General features: G+C 39.9%; 1 protein-coding gene across 1 annotated transcript in view; it reads left to right on the forward strand.

Annotated features, from left to right (window-relative positions):
* BCKDHB (branched chain keto acid dehydrogenase E1 subunit beta) overlaps positions 1-20,518 on the forward strand; it is a 266,976-nt gene that overhangs the window by 80,396 nt on the left and 166,062 nt on the right. Inside the window, exons 7-8 of the mRNA XM_019967076.2 lie at positions 11,104-11,201; positions 14,749-14,859. Coding sequence (XP_019822635.2) covers positions 11,104-11,201; positions 14,749-14,859 — 209 coding nt within the window. The remainder of the gene's footprint in view (positions 1-11,103; positions 11,202-14,748; positions 14,860-20,518) is intronic.

The raw sequence follows: 20,518 nt of genomic DNA on the forward strand, positions 1-20,518 counted from the left end.
ATAAAAACCCTTTTCCCCCCTCGACTCCTGTATTTCCCCTCCCCCTTCCCTCTCCCTACAGATTGCCACTAGTTTGTTCTCTATATCTGTGAGTCTGCTTCTTTTTTTTTTTTTAATTCACTAGTCTGTTGTATTTTTTTAGGTTCCACTTAGAAGTGATAATCATATAGTATTTGCCTTTCTCTGTCTGACATTTCATTTAGTACAATGCCCTACAAGTCCGTCCATGTTGCTGAAGATGGCAAAATTTCATTCTTTTTTATGGCTGATTAGTATTCTGTTATATGTAGTGTATGTATATATGTATACACCTCACAGCTTTTTAATCCATTCATCTGTTTATGGATACTTAGGTTGCTTCCATATCTTGGCAGTTGTAAATAATGCTACTATGAACATTGGGATGCATGTATCTTTTTAATTAGTGTTTTTATTTGTTTGTTTGGATATATACACAGGAGTGAAATTGCTGGATCATGAGATAGTTCTATTTTTAGTCTTTTGCAAAACCTCTGTAACTGTTTTCCACAATGGTTGTAGCAGTTTACATTCCTACCATCACTGTACAAGGGTTCCCTTTTCTCCACCTCTTCACCAGTGTTTGTTATTTGTGTTCTTTTTGATGATAGTTGTTTCAACAGGTGTGAGGTGATATTTTCTTGTGGTTTTGATTTGCGTTTCTCTGATGATTAGTGATGATGAGCATCTTTCCCCTTCCCCCCACCATTTTTTGGCCATGCCTCATGGCATGTGGCAATGGCACCCCACTCCAGTACTCTTGCCTGGAAAATCCCATGGGCGGAGGAGCCTGGTGGGCTGCAGTCCATGGGGTCGAGAAGAGTTGGACACGACTGAGCGACTTCACTTTCACTTTTCACTTTCAAGCGTTGGAGGAGGAAATGGCAACCCACTCCAGAATTCTTGCCTGGAAAATCCCAGGGATGGGGGAGCCTGGTGGGCTGCCGTCTATGGGGTCGCACAGAGTTGGACACGACTGAAGTGACTTAGCAGCAGTAGCATGGCATGTGGGATATTAGTTCCCCAACGCTGAACCCATGTCTGTCTTAACCATTGGACCACCAGCAAAGTCCCCAGTGAGCATCTTTTCATATGCCTGTTGCCCATCTGTATATTTTCTTTGGAAAAAATGTCTGTTCAGGTCTTCTACCCGTTTTTAAGGATCATTTGTTTGCTTTTTTGGTTATTGAGTTGTTTATATATTTTAGATTTTGGTCATATCATTTGCAAATATTTTCTCCCATTCAGTAAATTGTCTTCATTTTGTCACTGGTTTCCTTTGCTGTGCAAAAACTTTTAATTTTAATTAGGTTTTACCTGTTTATTTTTGCTTCCATTTCTTTTGCCTGAGGAGACAGGTCCAAGAAAATACTCTTCTGATTTATATCAAAGAGTGTTTGGCTAATATTCTCTCCAGGAAGTTTTATGATTTCCGGTGTTATATTTAGGTCTTTTGTGTGCATGTGTGTGTGTAGTAGAATTTTATTAAAATATGAAAAGGGACAAAGAAAGCTTATGACATAGACATCAGAAGGGACATAGAGAGTGTCCCCCTCGCTAGTCTAAGCAAGGGAGTTATATACTTTTTAAATTAATTATTACAATAAATCAAAAGAATGTCTCAAGGTTGAAAAAATTTTACCAGACCCACTTCCACAATTTACATTTTAGGTAACAGGATTAGAACTTAACAATAGAAAGATCTGACCAGACCCACTCCCATAATATACATTTTAAGGCAACAGGACTAGTCAGAAGGTTTTCAGGAAGGAGAAACTGTCCTCAAGCAGGATACATTGTTGTTATATAATCCTTAGTACAAAGTTTAAACAGAGTTGTTCATTGTGTAGTCATCAGTTCAGGGCTTAAAGAAAAAACATTTTATGTGACTAAGACTATGGAATGTGAAGAAAAAAAAAAAAGACGTTTGTCCTTTCCTCCTCCTTGAGAATTCCAGACCCCTATCTCTTCCTTGAGAGGCCCAGACCCCTCTCTCCTACTTGGGGACCCCGGACTTCTTATCAACCTGCCTAGGAATTGACTCTCTCAACCACCGCCACCCCCCCCCCCCCCTTTTCTTTTAGGAGAATATGGCTGCCAAGGGAAAAGGGGCATCACTCTCTTTCTGTAACTACTTCCTGCTGTCCAGGGGCACAGGCCTTAAATTGTTGAGGCAGCATATTCTCCTGACCCTCATATTGAGGGTCTCTGATCCAGGGGCACCAAGTAATAACTGAAGGAGGTTGTGCACTTGTAGGAGCCTGGACAACCATTTGTAACTTAAAAGCTTTCAGACCATTAGAAACAAATCCAGTTATATAGTCATAGGTGTAAGGCAAAATAGTCATTAAACCAAGCTAAAACATAATCAAAATTAAAAGTTACATTATGTCCATGGTTACATCAGTCCATCTTGGGATTGGTAGATGTCATCAGATCAAGAAGAGGTGTCACATATGATTGTTGTTGATGAAGGTATTCACAGAGCTGAAGAAGGTCCTTTCTTTGAAGCAGAGAAACCCACCATGGGAAGCCTGCAGTTGATGAGGAGAGGGAGTGCTCCAGAGACCCAGCAATTAGACCGATTGTGGAGGCTGGGTTGGGGGTCACCTCCCAGAGTTCTCATAATGTCTGTTGAAAGCTGAAAGCTGAGTCACATAGTTAATTCTAAAGCTTTAGGATCTTTGACAATATCTGTGTACAAAAATGGTCTGCCACTGAGACAGTCCCTTCTTAGAAACAGTTCAAGCCCTTATTAAAGCTATGGGTAAAACTTTAAACCAACTGTCTTGTGTTTCCTGAGTTAGGTTACACAGATGCCTCTTAATAATGTCATTAGCCTTTTCAACTTTTTCTAAAGACTGGGTTCTCTTGGAACAGTGTAAGTGATATTTTATTCCTAGAGCTTTTGACACCCCTTGAGTTATAGCAGCTTTAAAGACAGAGCACTGTTGCTCTGAACTTTAGAGTTTAAGATCCCACTTACATCATGAGAAGTTAGTACTGTAAGATTTCGCCCATTAGTAAACTTTGAGCTTTAGGCATTAGCAAAACAATTGTAGCAATTACCCTTAAGCAATGTAGCCATAGCCTTTTCTCAGTAACAAACTAAATTCTGATCCTGTGGGCAAGCTCAAAGTTGGAGCCTAGCAGTTTGAAGAGCCTTAAAAGCCTTTTGAGTCTCTGGGGACCAAACCAGCTTGTCCGTTTGGGCCTGCTGTCTCAATTATAAGTTTATATAAAGGCGGGCAAGTTCCCCATAAACCCAGAATCCAAATGTGGCAATAGCCTATAATTTCCAAAAATCCTCTCAGTTGTCTTAAAGTGATGTTTGGCCCGTTTAGGAGTTTTGGACAATAAAGTATAAGGATTAGGCACTACGGGGTGTAAAGGAACTACAGCCTCATTTATTATTTTGAATCTTGAACTAGTCTCCATTTATCATTTGATTTCTTTTACACCCGAAATAGGAGTGCTGCATGGACTATTACAGGGAATTAATAGCCCCTGTTCCTTTAAATTTTCCATGATGGGTTTTAACCCTTCCTTCAGTTCAGTTCAGTCGCTTAGTCATGTCCGACTCTTTGCAACCCCACGAATCGCAGCACACCAGTCCTCCCTGTCCATCACCAACTCCCAGAGTTCACTCAGACTCACGTCCATCGAGTCAGTGATGCCATCTAGCCATCTCATCCTCTGTTGTCCCCTTCTCCTCCTGCCCCCAATCCTTCCCAGCATCAGAGTCTTTTCCAATGAGTCAACTCTTCGCATGAGGTGGCCAAAGTACTGGAGTTTCAGCTTTAGCATCATTCCTTCCAAAGAAATCCCAGGGCTGATCTCCTTCAGAATGGACTGGTTGGATCTCCTTTCAGTCCAAGGGACTCTCAAGAGTCTTCTCCAACACCACGGTTCAAAAGCATCAATTCTTCGGCACTCAGCCTTCTTCACAGTCCAACTCTCACATCCATACATGATCACAGGAAAAACCATAGCCTTGACTAGACGGACCTTTGTTGGCAAAGTAATGTCTCTGCTTTTCAATATGCTATCTAGGTTGGTCATAACTTTCCTTCCAAGGAGTAAGCGTCTTCTAATTTCATGGCTGCAGTCACCATCTGCAGTGATTTTGGAGCCCCCAAAACTAAAGTCTGACACTGCTTCCACTGTTTCCCCATCTACCATGAAGTGATGGGAACGGATGCCATGATCTTTGAACCCTTCCTTAACCTCGGACTTTAGTGGGTACTGCTTTTGACTTGGAAATAAGTGTGGCTCTTTGAGCTTGACAACTACAGGAATAGCATTTTGTGCTCGACCCACAGTTTTTCCATCAGCCCACACTTTAGGATTTACATTTTGTTCAATTAATGGAGAGAAAGAGCAGGCTCCATATTAATGAAAACAGAGGCCTGGATCTTGTTCAGTATATCCCTCCACAGAAGGGGTGAGGGAGACTCTGGCATGATCAGAAACTTGTGAGAAAACAGCACAGATTCCCAGTTGCAGCTTAAAGGATGACTGAAATAATAGTGTTTCGCTCGTCCTGACAGTCCCATTACAGTAGTGGATCAGGAGGAGAGTGGACTGGGGGCTTCAGTGAGCACAGAGAAAGTTGCCCCGGTGTCCAAAAGAAAATCCACTGATTGGCCCCCCCATAGTTAGTAATACCCAGGGTTCCTCAGGTGTAATTAGGATGGGAGCTTGTGTGGGGGGCCCCTGGGCACCTTCAGTCCTGATTGCCTTGAGTCTGACCGCTGGGGCCTACCCTTCAGAGGGCAGTCTCTTCTCCAGTATGGTCCTTTGCAGACTGGGCACGAGCCAGGGATGGCTTAGATGCCTGAGGGCAATCCCACTTGAGGTGCCCCCTCCTATCCACAGTAATATCAAGTCCATCCCTTTTTATCCTTGGTCTCTGTGGGCATTTTCCCTCAGGCTGTTTCAGAGCTGGTCTAACAGCCATTTTGGGGCTTCATCTTTTGCCTGGTTTGTTTTTTTCACCTCTCCTCCTCATATTCTCTACCATAATAGATTGTCTGAACCAGTTGCAACAGATTATCTAAAGACTGATTTGTTCCATATGCCTGTTTTAGTAACTTACGGTGGATATCTGGAGCCGATGGAGTGAGAAATCTATCTTTTATTTCTCTCTCTGAATTTTTGGAATTAATGTCAGTAAACTTGAGGAGAGCCTCCTGTAGTCTATCTAGGAATTTACTGGGAATTTCCTTCTCTCCCTGTTCTGTGTCAGCCAACTTAGCATAGTCTAAAGTCTTAGTGCGCAATCGCTTGAGTCCTTCAAGAATTCATCTGACAAAGTGGCTCTGTTATGGGAATTTCTTGGCTCCCAGTAGGAAGGAGGGCTATTTCTTGTTCCCTCTTTCCCCTTGTCTCATGTTCAAGCCATTCATCTCCAAAAGTAGTAGCTTCTTCCAAAACTCTTAAGTGTTTGAGGGGTCAGTGTCTATTCCAAGACATACATTACATCTCTCCAAGTAAGGTCATAAAGTAAAGTTAGTTCTGTAAAGGCTTCTATGTACTTTTTTGGATCTTCTAAATAGGCCCGACCACAGTTGAGACTGTTGGAATTTCTACTGAGACTGAGGCAACCCCTCCTTGGAAGGATGCCCTGACTCTCAGCCTGTTCAGTTGGGAGCCCCAGGTACAGGGGCAGAGTTAGAAGACAGGAGGCAGCTGAAGGTTTCACACCCAAATCTGGACCCTTAGGACATAAGTCTCGCATGTCTTGAAGAGGGATAAAGAGCAACACATATGGCACTTCTACCCATTTCTCTTGTTTTCTAACTACTGTTTTAGTTGTAAAACAGTAATAATTGAGACCTTTCAACCAGTCAGTGTTCCCTCTTCCAAAGGATACTGTGGCCATTCAGTATCACAGAAGATCAGGTGTGTCTTTTTTTTTTAACTCTGGGGATCAAACTTCTCCCAGTTTTTTTAAAAATACCTTTTAAAGGAGTGGTTATGGAACCAGAGCTAACCGGAACTAAGAAAAAAGCATCATCCACAGCCATGGCTGCTTTCCACTGGAGATGTCCCTCTCTGCTCTAGATGGGGTTGTAGACAGACTTTCCGCCAAAGCTTTCCTTCCCTGGTCGGACTTAGTCTGTCCCTTACTGACGCAGGCATCTTACTTGTCCCTCCCGGTTCTACCACCAAGGTGGGGTGGGGATGCACCAGGGGTAGATCTGATGGCATCCCAAATGGATTTTGAGTTCCTTACCACTAAGACCTTTGTTTGATTTGCCCTTTTCTCTGATGCCACCCAGAGTGTAACAGAGTAGAGTAGCTTTCCTGGAATGTTTCCCAAGCTACGACCACCAGGGGAAGCATCCGTCTTACCTGTGCTTGTGCACATTCCTGAGTTACATTTCTGACCGCAGTAGAAATGGTGAGTCATAAAGGGACGAACAACAACCAAGATGTCCCTTCTGAGTGTCGCCACACCAGTATAGCAAAAGAGGTGGTGGAGGGTTGGCCAGAGAGGAAAAAGTGATTTTTGTCCTCGAGCTCCTAGGGCCAATCCTTCCAGTTCATTTCCACAGATTCCACACAAAAAAATATCTAAGGAGTTGAGACAAAAGCCATCAGAGAGCCTCCTCTGATCCACTAAGAGCTAGCACTACCAAAGGAAGAAGCCCATTGTACTTCCAATCTGACCAGATCCTGCAATTCCTGATCTGTGTCCTCAAAAACCTCATGGTCACCAGCAATGCTTCTATCCATATAGATGGAGGCGCAGCCATGACAAAGACTCACTTTCAGGTTGCTGGCCCCTGCGGCAGGCAGCCAAGAGCGTGACTTCTAGCCTGAGAGATGTTCCTGGAGCTAGAGCTCTGCCTCGCTCCCAAACGTGCTCCTGTAACTTTCAGCTCCTAGCAAGGCTAGGCACTTCCATACATGGTGTCTAAGTAAAAGTACATAGTAACAGCATGGATCGCAAGTCCCTTCAAAGTCCATGATCTAACAGATTAGGTTAGTAGTTCTAATTCCAGGGGAATTACTATATGGTCAAAGAGACCAGGAAAAGCTGACTGAGGAAGGGAAGTTTGGTCCACACTCTTCATCCATTTCTGGCTGCTCCTCTTGCAGGGACATTGGGTGTTTCTTGGCGTTGGCAGGTTGGTATAAACTCCCTTTTCTGGGACTGCCTTCAGTCATTACGAGGCACCATGAAACCGCAAAGAAGGGCTCATCACTTGCTTCATGCAGGGCATGCCATTCATTTACACAAGCACACTGAAGAGTTAGTAAAGCAGAAAACGTGTATACTGAGAAAGCAGAGAGGCTAGAGCTCTGAGTGTTCTTACCTTGTCCTGAAGATCCCAGACGAGCTCCCAAGATGATAGCTTACAGTGAACGGTGTTGGATTTGTGATCTCCGAAGAAGACGATTTAGCTTTGGGACCAGGGACCAGGCTTGATCACTCAAGAGCTTTTGTATAGCAGAGTTTTATTAAAGTATGAAAAGGGACAGAGAAAGGTTCTGACATAGACATCAGAAGGGGCACGGAGAGTGCCCCCACATTTAGGTCTTGAATCCATAAAATTGCAATCTTATTTTTATCCTGTCAGGATTAAATTTATGCAAATCTAAGGAGAGAGGTTTTTTTAGGTTCTTTTTAATATGTATCTTCTTGAATCTCGTTCTTGGCATGCTTCTATTTTTTTAATGGAAGATTATGCCTTGTTTGCCATGTTGTCCCTTAATTAGTTATTGAAGTAATGAGGCCTTATTATTCTGGGTAATTTATTGAATACAATGAAGCAGTTAGTCACTCACTGGCAATTTTTCAAAGGAGGTGGGCCAAGATGCCAACCCACTTCTTTCGGTGCTCCAGCCCTTAGAGTTGTGTGTTCCAGGGATTTGCTAATTACTAGCTGGCAACGGATTTACAAGGCGGGAAAGACTGAGCTCTTGAATGGTGTCCACTGATTCATAGGCAAGGCGGAGCGTGTACTGGCTTCCAGCCTTGACTTTTGGTGTGCAGACCTTGCTGCTTGGGGAGAGAAGACGATGATGGCAAGGAGACTGTGTGCTACCTTTGGCATGCTTGCCAGATATTATCAATGTAGTTCTTAACCGTCACTTTAGTTGAGCAGCTGAGAACTGCTAAGTAAAATATATTATTCCAGTTGAATATGTCTGTTTTCCTATTTGACTGTTTCTTTGTCCATCCATCCCTTCATATTTCCATTGGTCCATCCATTCATCTGATACTGGATTTAAGTCATCAATGAATGGTCTGTAATTAACCTCTGAAAGTACTGTTTGGAACTGAGACTGGGAAACATTTTCTGTAAAGGGATAAGCAATAAATATTTTAGGTGTATAGGCCATGATGTCTCTTGGAACTACTCAGCTTTGTTGAGGAAGGGCGAGAACAGCCATAGGTAACATGTAAATAAACAGATGAGGTTGTGTGCCAAGAAAACATTGTTTACAACAGTGGACTTGCCTACTTTGGTTTAGACAGTTGTAAGTATCTGACTGAATGAACATAGTTTGTGTGATACGCACACATACACACAGAGCAAAAAGCCTTAAAAAGTGTTTTTGATGCTCTTCTATGTGTCAGGTTTCTTGGCTTAATTGTCATCTGTGTTGAGGTTTACCCACAAAAGTAGTTTTATAAGTTTTACTATTTTATTTGTTCATTTATTTCATTAAACATATTGATGATTTAAAATGTTCGTTTCTCTCTGTCACTAGTTAAAGACAAGTCATTGGATTGGAAATATACAAAAATACAAGGAATAAAATTTTCTACTGTATCACTGATAGCAGCACCATTAAATTTTATAATTTTTAACTTACAAATATTATTTCAAGACTATACTTTTGATGTGAAAATATGACCAAGATATACTGTTGAGTGGGAAAGGAGATTATGGAAGGGTTCTAAATAGCATGTACAGTGTGATTATATTTGTGGAAGGAAAACAAGATTTACATATGTCTTTGAACTGTGCAGGTCCATCTATTTGCAGATTTTTTTTGACAGTACGCATTACTGTGTTACTGCAGGACCCGAGTTGGTTGACTCTGAGGATGTGGAGGATCAGCTCTAAGTTGTATGCAGATATTTGACTGCACGGAGAGTCCTTGCCCTTGGCCACCATATCGTTCAAGGGCTAACTGTGTATGCATACTTACACACTGTAAATATCTGAAAAGATAGTGAATCAGCCAGGGTTTTTAATTTTTAAGTGATGAGATCAACTTTGTCCAATATAAGCAGAAAATATTCATTAAAGGATAACAAGTAGCTCAGAGATCCCTGGAGTACCTAAGAACCAGGGTTGTGTGTGTGTGTCTCTGCGTGTACTCAGTCGTGTCCGACTCTTTGCAACCCCAAGGATGGTAGCCCACCAACTCCTCTGTCCATGAGATTTCCCAGGCAAGAATACTGGAGTGTGTACGTGTTTCCTTCTCCAGGGAATCTTCCCTACCCAGGGATTGAACCCACGTCTCTTGCATTGGCAGGTGGATTCTTTACCATGGAGCTACCAGGGAAACCCTATATATCTAGATTCAATACCCCAAATTTCACTGCATAACTGGTGTTGCAAAGATATTCCAGCAGGCGGCAGTGGACATGGGACTGTATAAATGTCTGAATCACTGATACCGCTGAGCTTTGGTGCTGGATCTGCCTCCACAGTTGCCAGTATTCTGGAATACTTGCTGGTCTCTTGTGTCATTGGCTTCCGATTCACAGTCTGTCATGGGCGGGTGCATTTGATGGGCAGAGCCCACATTTTATGCCCTAGCTGCATGGGAAGCTGGGAAAGTGAATATGTAGACCTGACTTCTATAGTGGACAAGAGGCCCTTCTTCATAAGGATCATAGGAAGATATTTAAGATCTTCTCTTAAAGTTATTTAAGATCTTGTTATCTTGCTGGACAACAGCAAGAGTGAGAGCTTTCCACTGCAGACACCCAGGAAATTGTTGGCATTGATTACTTCTGGACAGTGGAGTTGGAAGGGCTGACCGGAGAGCAGAGGGAACCTTTTATTTTACTCTTCTGTGCTCCTTGAATTAAAAAAAAAACTCATATAATTTGTACAGTAGAAATTAACACAACATTGTAAATCAACTGCAGTAAAATTTAAACAAAACAAAATAAGGCAAATTCATATAACAATGATAATAAAAGGACTCGGGGGGAAAATGAAGAAAAGGGAGTGACCTTTTTTTTCTTATCTCTTCCATTGTTATCCTGCTTCATGTGGTAATTCAAGAAGACTTCCCATCATCATGGGGGTAATTTGGTTTACTCAGTTTCATTTAAAAATTCATCAAACCATTTCCTCTTGAGTTTGATCAACTCTTGGTTACTTGTACTTTGTTGGGCAGAGATATCATGAAGTGGTTTTCTCTGGGGTACCAGTGATGTATTCTTCCTTTGGCTTGGTGGAGCTGATTCAGTTTGTCTCTTTGAGGTCTACAGAATTCAGATTTGAAAACTGAGGTGTTGTCTTCTGCTGTGGTTGGTGAAAGTGTCCATAGTTGAAAGATGCAAAAATAAAATATACTTAGAAAGTAGGCCATATTATGTGTTTTTTTTTTTCTGTTTTTCAAGCACTCATCAATTTCTTTACTCTTTGATAGAAAAGTTATCTGAGAACTTAATTCAGTCCAATAAAGTTTTAGCAGGCATATTCAAATCTTTTTAAACTTTATTTTTGTATTGTTTTATGTTTACAGAAAAAGTATGAAGACACTACAGAGTTCCCATATACCCCTTTATTTGCATCTTATGTATGATATACTTGGTATAATTAATGAACCAATATTGGTGATATTATTGACATTATTATTGACTAAATAACAGACTTTATTAAAATTTTCTTAGTTTTTCCCTATAGCTGATTTGATTGTACTTTTTCATCTGTGTAGTGCTGTCATATAGTAATTCTATTTGAGTTATAAATAACTTCTGGAATTTGGAGGAAGAATAAATAAAATAAAGCTTTGCCACAATGAAGTTCTTATATTCTTTTTGCATAAATGTCACATAGGAATAACTAACCTTACATTTTTTCCCCCTCGTTTTATGTTCAGTGGAGCAGGTTCCTGTAGAGCCATACAACATCCCCCTTTCCCAAGCTGAAGTCATCCAAGAAGGGAGTGATGTCACTCTAGTTGCCTGGGGCACTCAGGTCAGTAACCATTACAGCAGCTGGTAATGCCATCTTGTGTGTGGAAGCTCTCATTAAAAAAAAAAAAATATATATATATATATATAAAATTTATTTTTAATTGAAGGATAATTGCTTTACGATATTGTGTTGGTTTTTACCAAATATCAACATGAATCAGTCATAGGTTTACCCATGCCCCTCCCACTTGAACATCCTTCCCACCTCCCTCCCCATCCCACCCCTCTAGGTTGTTACTGAGCCCTGGTTTCGAGTTCCCTGACTCATACAGCAAACTCCCATTGGCTGTCTATTTTACATATGGTAATGCATGTTTCCATGGTACTCTTTCTGTACATCTCAGCCTCTCCTTCCTCCCCGCTGCACCCCACCACCCCCAGCTGTGTCCATGAGTCTGTTCTCAATGTCTGTGTCTCCATTGCTGCTCTGCACATTGGAAGCTCTCATTTTTAATTCTGATTCTCTGAAGCATTAAACATGTCTCCCTTATTTCTCATATTTAAATCTTGTTTGATGCTATATCTGTGTCTGGTACTGATTTCTGGTTGAAGGCAAGATGCCTTTCCATTCATATGTATATGGTGAAGCCTTTAAAAATATGTTGATAGTTTACAAAAATGTATTCATTAGACGCTTTCTTTTGAAGCACACATTAGGTATCCTCACTACTTGTTGCTGCTTTTGACATACCATCTTCTTTTTTTGGCCATTATTCTAATTATGCTATTGAATTAAAGATTTAAAAATTCTGTAGTGCTTTAGAATTTTCAAAAGTTTCATGCATACGACTTCATATAATCCCATAGTAACCCCCTCCTTTTTTATCCCCCATCCCTGTAGTTCCCCTCCGTGGTTCTGTCTCCCCACAGGTAACCACTAGTTTGTTCTCTGTATCTGTGAGTCTGCTGCTGCTTCTTTTTTATTTACTAGTTTGTTGTATTTTTTAGATTCCACATGTAAGTGATATGCTGCAGTATTTGTCTTTCTCTGTCTGATCTTTTTCACTTAGCGTAATGCCCTCCAAGTCCGTCCATGTTGCTGCAAATGGCAAAATTTTATTCATTTTTTTTTAATGGCTAAGTAGTGTGTGTCTATCTATCTATGTATATATATTTCACAGCTTCTTTATCCATTCTTTTGATAGATACTTAGGTTGCTTTCATACCTTGGCAATTGTAGATAATGTTGCTATGACCAGTGGGGTGCATTATCTTTAAAATTAATGTTTTTCTTTTTCTTTTTTGTATGTATACCCAAGAGTGGAATTGCCAGGTCATATGATAGTTCTAGTTTTAGTCTTTTGAGGAACCTTTGTACTATTTTCCGGAGCGGTTGCACCAATTTACATTCCAACAGTGTACAAGGGATCTCTTTTCTCCTTTTCCTTGCCAACATTTGTTATTTGTGTTCTTTTTGATGATAGCTATGCTGACAAGTGAGAGGTGATATCACGTGGCTTTGATTTGAATTTCCCTGATGGTTAGTGATGTTTTCATCCCATCTGTTTCCATCTCTTGTGATTATTTTGCTGGCTACATGGACCCATCCACTGGTTCAGCCTCATTATTTCATACCTTCCCCTAGTGAGCTGATCTGTCTTAGTTTTCCTCAGAGCTTATTATCATATTGCTCTATTTCCAAACTTTTAAGCTCAGGACTCATTCTCTGGCCATAGCCTTCTGTCTCTCTTTGGGACTGACAAGTATCCACTGCTATATGTAAAATAGATAACCAACAAGGACCTACTGTTATAGCACAGGGAACTGTACTCTTTACTCTGTAGTGGTCTACATGGAAAAGAATCTAAAAAAGATGGGATATATGTAAATGTAGAACTGATTCACTTTGCTGTTTACCTGAAATAACACAACATTGTAAATCAACTATTCTCCAATAAAAATTAAAAAAAGAAAGAAATGATCAGGTTTTTTTTCTGTGAAAAGGAGGTACTTCTTTTTTTAGAAAATTTAATACTGTAAAATACAAAGAAGATTATGAAATCATTCGCAATCCGACAGCTTCCTTCTCTCTTCTGCACCTGACTTGTGGTTTGGAGAGCGGCAGCCCTCGTGGTTTCTCACCTCCTGTGGCATAACCATGCTGGTTGGTGTGTTACATCTGATGATGGTACCCACGGTGGGTTTTGCAAACCTTTTCTGCTCTCCCCCTTTTCTGAGTCCCCCTTTAAAAAACTCACCCTCCGCATGTGTCCTTGCCACTCCTTTTAGTAGATAAGCTAGAGTGTGTTGGGTTGTAACTGCAACTTGCTTTTCCTTCACACCATCACCTCTGCTGCCAGTTCTTACCACTTTTCCTTTTGTTTCCCAAGAAGTGTCTGGTTTTCACAGCTACCTTTCCAAATCTGTTTCAGAATATATTCTGTTTCTCCTTCTCGAGGACTGCTTGCTATTCATCAGCTGGTCCCTCTCTCCTGTATCTTCAGTTTCTTCTTTCCATGTCCTTCTTTTTTATTTTTTGTCATTGCTATCATTTCAATGTGTTTATTTTATTTTATTTTATTTTATTTTTAAACTTTACAATATTGTATTGGTTTTGCCAAATATTGAAATAAATCCGCCACAGGTATACAATGTGTTCCCCATCCTGAACCCTCCTCCCTCCTCCCTCCCCATACCATCCCTCTGGGTCGTCCCAGTGCACCAGCCCCAAGCATCTAGTATCATGAATCGAACCTGGACTGGCGACTCGTTTCATACATGATATTATACATGTTTCAATGTCTTATTAAAAACAAAATGTGTCTCTCTCTTTTCTACTTAAAAAAGTACTTTTCTCTATGCCACCTTTCCTTTAAATATCAGTGTATCTTCCTCTTTTATCATTAAACTTGAGCAGCTACTTTCTATTCCCTACATTTAATTCCTTCTTTATTTTTTTAAAAAACTTATTTACCCATGAGTTCTGTTCCCACTAGTTAAAACTATTTGTGCTAATATTGCTAATCTTTCTAATTGCTAAATCCAACCCTTATCTCATATTACTGTAGTATGAGATACCAACTGACTACTGTCTTTATGAAGCCTTTAGTTTCTGGGATATATTGTCTTCTGGTTTTCTTTCTGTTTCTTTAACTATGTTTTTGCTTCTTTTAATTCTCCTCCTCCTCCTTTCTCCTTTTCTTCTTTCTTTTCCTCCTCTTCCTATTCTTCAGCTCCCTATTCCTCTACTTTCCTCTTTAATGTGGGTCATCTACAGGGTCCTGTGATTTTTGCCCTTTACTACTCCTACATACCTTTTCTAGAAATTCAACCTCTTCCTATGACTCTATTAACCTTCTCTGTGTTGGTATCTTGGAATCATTATCTCTGGCACTGACTGCTTTCCCTTTCTCAAAGAATCTCTTTCCAGCTATTTTCTGGACGTTTATATCTGATTATTTTGTTGGAGTACTGGGCTTCTACATCTAAAAGAAATTCTCCTTACAAATCAAGTCCTCTGATCTTAAACACGGTCTCCATTAAGAATGTCAGAATTCACCTAGCTTTTCTCTGTAGTCATCCTCTGCCTGTTTTCCTGTTTTTTTCAGGTTCATGTGATCCGAGAGGTGGCTGCCATGGCTCAAGAGAAGCTTGGGGTGTCTTGTGAGGTCATTGATCTGAGGACTATACTACCTTGGGATGTGGATACAGTTTGCAAGGTATGAATATAGTGTTGGTAGTGTCCTTTCCTCAAAATCTGTTTACCAAAAACCCTTTCCCAAATGTGTTGGGTCCTTGCAAATAATTGTTTTAAATTGTGAGCTTCCTGAGCCTTTTCAACCGATTTTAAAACTTCAAAACTTACACCCTGAATGAAATGTATGAGCTTGCTGCTCAAGGAAACAAATTGCTTCAGGATTTTTCCTTCCCTCGGTTCTGTGTTTAAAATATTACAACTCCTGTTCTGCATGCAGCCAGCTCGGGTTGACTTGTTTGCATAATGGACCAGTGCAAATGAGAACATATCAGGGCTGTTGGAATCACCTGGGTTTTTAAACTCTTATTGGTTATGGTTCAGTAAGCCAGGTTTAATATAGCCAGCTAAACGGTTTGGCTGAATTCTCATTTTGTTACTTCTCCGAAAGAGAAGTGAGGTGGATTTTTTTTTTTTTAAAGCAACGTCTTTATATAACTTTAATAATGTGGATCACAGGTTCATATTATGTCATGGGATTCTGGCTGCTCTGATTTACAGTTTTCTACCTAAGTAGTCTCAAGAACTTTGGCTTGTTGACATTGATCTTGTTCTTACTGTTAATAGGATTCATGTAGTCCCCTCTCAAGATTGTAGTTTAGTTCTCACTTATTGGCTGTAACTGATATCTTTCACATTAATGTCTAGATAAGTTGGAGTACATCTGTTACTAAATTGGTATATAAGGAAGGTTAAGTTCTTTTTTGTATATGTGATGATCTTATCTACTAAAGTTTAGGTCACATTGTGCGTAATTTTTCTTGATCTACTTTTATAGCAAATGAGTCACAAGACTGAGAGTATTTCACGTTTATTATATTCAAGAGTTTTGGCATTCTGGTAGCTTTCATAGGCTGTTTCTTAGGTTATTACATAAAAATAATCTGCAGTTACTGCTGCTATAAAAGTATAGCATAGGGTGTTTGTGCATGCTTAGTCGCTAACTCATGGCCAACTCTTTGCAAGTCCATAGACTGTAGCCTGCCAGGCTCCTCTGCCCATGGGATTTTCCAGGCGAGAATACTGGAGTGGGTTGCCTTTTCCTTCTCCAATAGCATAGGGTGTTTTTAGGTAGCGATTGTTTCATAATTTAGAGGAAGATTTCAGGTTTGTTCCAGTAAATGTTCCGTAGACTCACTGGACACTGGAAACACTTGCGATGATTACAAATGGTTTCAATAACATTCTAAGTCCTTATATTTATAGTTTTCATAATAAAGGGCAGTGTTTTAGGTTGAGCTACTTGTAACTACATGAAAATAATGCTTTTTGCAGCATTTTCAAGTCATGTCAGACATTGTTTCCTTTCAAATAGCCAGTGTTCCAAATTGTGGTTAAACAGGGGCCGATAGCCTTTGCCCCAGAGTGGACTTCTCTTTTGCAGTGTGTCTCCCTCACTTGGGGGTTTATATTTATAATGTGAATGGTGCTTTTGCATGAGCATATGATGCTATGTCATGGTGCAGTGGAGAGTACTGATATATGGTTGGAACATATATTTACATGTGTAAACCTTATTTAAATATTTATATACATTATATAGTCAAAAAATTTGAAGCAGCTTATGGTAAACACAAATGAAGTAACACTCCAGTTGGTAACCATGAAAGTAAAGTGAGAAGAAGTAGAGGAAGAAAGAAGTGGAAAACTATATTTATATCAATTTGTGTCTGTGAGCATTAACCCCATCCCCACCCCTACCCTTTATTAAATCTAGTGGTTGCATCTTTGTAGGATCCTGGAATGTAGACCCTGTTCCTTAGGACTCTGTATGACTGGAGATGATGAAAGAGGAGACTAAAAACCTCTACTGAACAGGGAAGAAATGCAGCAAACCTCTGACTGATGCTTTCATCATGTTATTTTTCTAGCTGATGACCCTCCAGTTATAGTAGTAGAAGCCAGCTTATCATTTCTTGATGACTTTGAGTATATTTGTGCCTCTCTTCATTGTTGATCACGGTACATCTTCAGGTTTCTTTTCACACACAAAAGAAAATTTTTGATACTTGGCATCTTCTAGGAATCAAAGATGATTTTAAGAAAGAGGGCCCTATAACTAAACACTGATTTTTAAAATGAGATTTTTTTTGTTTAATAATAATAATAATTCAACTATTAAATAATAACTACTAAATAATAATTTGATTATTATTTAATAATAATAATTCAACTTTTCTTTATTTTTATGAGTTCTATAGTAATCAAAATTTACATCTATCTCTTTCAGTTAGTGCTGTTTTATTGGTTGTTTTTGTCTTATGACAAAATTAGATCTCTAGCTTTATTCATTACATGTTAAACTCAATACCAAAATACATCGCTTGGAATACCTAATCAAAAAAAGCCTATTAAAGGTAAACATAATTTATTGAACATAAACATTACCATACTGTGCATATAGTACAAGGACTCTGGAACATTGGTTAACGTGGTCTGAATTTCACTATGTTTTTAAAACGTTGTCATACTTTTTGCTTAAGCTTTAAAACATTGTTTAAAAGTTATAAACTGGAATAGTTGCTTGGAGACAGAACAACAGAGTTTTTTTTTTTTTAATTAACTTTTTATTGAGGTATAGTTGATTTATAATATTATATTAGCTTCAGTATATTCAGAGTTTTTATAGATTGTATGCCATTTGAAGTTATGAAATATTGGCTATATTCCCTGTGCTGTGCAATATATCCTTGTAGCTTATTTATTTTATACATAGTAGTTTGTACCTCTTTACTCCTCTCTTACCCTTTCTCACTCCCCTCTGGTAACCACCTGTTTGTTCTCTCTATCTGTGAGTGTGTTCTTTTTTTGTTATATTCACTAGTTTGGTGTAGTTTTTAGATTCCACATATAAGTATTTATCTTTCTCTGTCTGAATTATTTCACTGAGCATGATGTGCTCCAGGTCCATCCAAACAGCAGGGTTTCTAATTGTTGCTCAGAGAAACTGTAAAGTTGGGAGACTGCAGTGGGCCTAAGAACCATAGTCAGTTTATCTACTCAATTCTAAACCTGATATTAAACAGTTAAGCTGGAAGCCACTGGAAAGCAGAATAGAAATCCTTGAGTTTTGAAGTATTTAGGAGACAGAGACCTACCCTGAGGCCTGGGGGTTTCTGTAGGGGTAGAGTGGTCTTGGAGAAGGCAATGGCACCCCGCTCCAGTACTCGTGCCTGGAAAATCCCATGGACGGAGGAGCCTGGTAGGCTGCAGTCCATGGGGTCACTAAGAGTCAGATGCGACTTCACTTTCACTTTTCACTTTCATGCATTGGAGAAGGAAATGGCAACCCACTCCAGTGTTCTTGCCTGGAGAATCCCAGGGGTGGTGGAGCCTGGTGGGCTACCGTCTCTGGGGTCGCACAGAGTCGGACACGACTGAAGCGACTTAGCAGCAGCAGAGTGGTCTGAGAACAGCAGTGATGAGAGTGGCAAGACCTGAAATGAGTGGTAAATTGACACTGACCTGCAGCTGCTCTTTACCTGGGGACACCAGTTTGTCTCAATTAGAAGCTGAGAATCCAGGTGCATAGAAACTTTGTTTCATGGGGTTGTAAATAGCTTAGTTGGTAAAGAATCTGCCTGCAATGCAGGAGACCCCAGTTGGATTCCTGGATTGGAAGATCTGCTGGAGAAGGGATAGGCTGCCCACTCCAGTGTTTTTTGGGCTTCCCATGTGGCTCAACTGGTAAAAAATCTGCCCACAATGTGGGAGACATGGGTTTGATCCCTGGGTTGGGAAGATCCCCTGGAGAAAGGAAGGGCTACCCACTCCAGGATTCTGGCCTGGAGAGTTCCGTGGACTGTATAGTCCGTGAAGTTGCAAAGAGTTGGACATGACTGAGCAACTTTCACTCACTCACTCAAGGACAGAATTGGAAACTTGAAGGGTCTTAAACATAGTCTCTGTCTCAAGATATTTGCCAAATTCTAGGGCTCTGTATGATGGCAGCTAAGCAGAATGATCTGAAATGCCAAGCTGTCACTTGAGGCTGAAGTGATAAAGGCCCATCATACTTTCCACTGAAAGCTATGGAGTCAGGTCTTCGTTTAGAGGCAGTCAGAAATAGATCACATCTTCCCAAACCTGCATGCACCTCTACCCTTCTCAGTTCCTTATTGAATTAATGTAATTTACCTTATGCTCTATCTGCCTAGAGCAGGGAGGCATCTTCCCATCACCTGGAACCTCTTGTTGTTGCTGTTCAGCTGCTCAATCGTGTCTGACTCTTTTTGACCCCATGGACTGCAGCACGCCAGGCTTCCTTGTCCTTCACCATCTCCTGGATCTTGCTCAAACTCATGTCCATTGAATCAGTGATGTCATCCAACCAACTCATCCTCTGTTGCCCTCATCTCCTCTTGCCTTCAGTCTTTCCCAGCATCAGGGTCTTTTTTAATGAGTCAGCTCTTGGCATCAGGTGGCCTAAGTATCGGAGCTTCAGCTTCAGCATCAGTCCTTCCAGTGGATATTGAGGGTTGATTTCCTTTAGGATTGACTAGTTTGGTCTCCTTGCAGTCCAATGGACTCTCAAAAGTCTTCTCCAGCACCACAGTTGGAAAACATCAGTTCTTCAGTGCTCAGCCTTCTTTATGGTCCAAATCTTACATTCATACATGACTACTGGAAAAACCGTAGCTTTGACTAGACAGACTTTTGTTGGCAAAGTGATGTCTCTGCTTTTTAATATGCTGTCTAGGTTTGTCATAGCTTTTCTTCAAAGGAGCAAGCATCTTTTAACTTCTTAACAATCAGCATTCAATAAAAAAAAAATTTTTGCAAAGTATATGAAGAGACAGGACCAACTGAGCAAAACCCAAGAGAAAAATAAAGCAATAGAAAGCAGAAACACAGGTGATCCAGATATTGGAGTTAGCAGATGAGGACGTTATGATTATTATGTTTAGGAACACAGAGAAAAAAGAAACAAAAGAGGCAAGAAGTATAGAATTATTATAGAAAATTGGAGTGAGTGTGTATGTGTGTGTGTGTGTGTGTGAAACATTGTAGAACCAAAAAAGATTTTTTTGACAGAACTCAATGGATGTGTTTAAAAGCATATTGAACTTAGCAGATGATACGATTAATGAACTAGAAGGCAAGTTAATAGAAAATGTCTAAACTGAAGCACAGGCAGGAAAAAAAATAGACTAAAATAGAAAAGAGCATAAAAGACATTTGTAATGTGATCAAAAGATCTATTGTAAGATTGATAAAGGAGAAGAGAGAATGAATTGCTCAGATACAATATCTAAAAGTATTTCTCATGAAACTTTTGTGATATCAGCCCACAAATTCAAGATGCTTCATGAACCGCTAAGAGGGATATATTGAAAGAAAATTACACCCATATCCATGATGGAATGACATCTCAAATTGCTGGAGATGCCAACCTAGAATTCTCTACCCATTGAAAACATTCCTTTAAAATTAAAGTGAAATAAATAGTTTAGACAAATAGAATTTGAGAGAATTTATCAGCAGTGCATTTTCACTAAAAGATACGATGATACATGTTGTAATCTCTAGAGTAACAACTGAAATAATAGTGAAACTGTATATCCAGCAAGTTAAAAAGGTAAGTGTAGATTGATAAAAATATTGATTAGACCACAAGAAAGAGA

Source organism: Bos indicus, chromosome 9, assembly GCF_029378745.1.
Source record: "Bos indicus isolate NIAB-ARS_2022 breed Sahiwal x Tharparkar chromosome 9, NIAB-ARS_B.indTharparkar_mat_pri_1.0, whole genome shotgun sequence".
NCBI lineage: Eukaryota > Metazoa > Chordata > Mammalia > Artiodactyla > Bovidae > Bos > Bos indicus.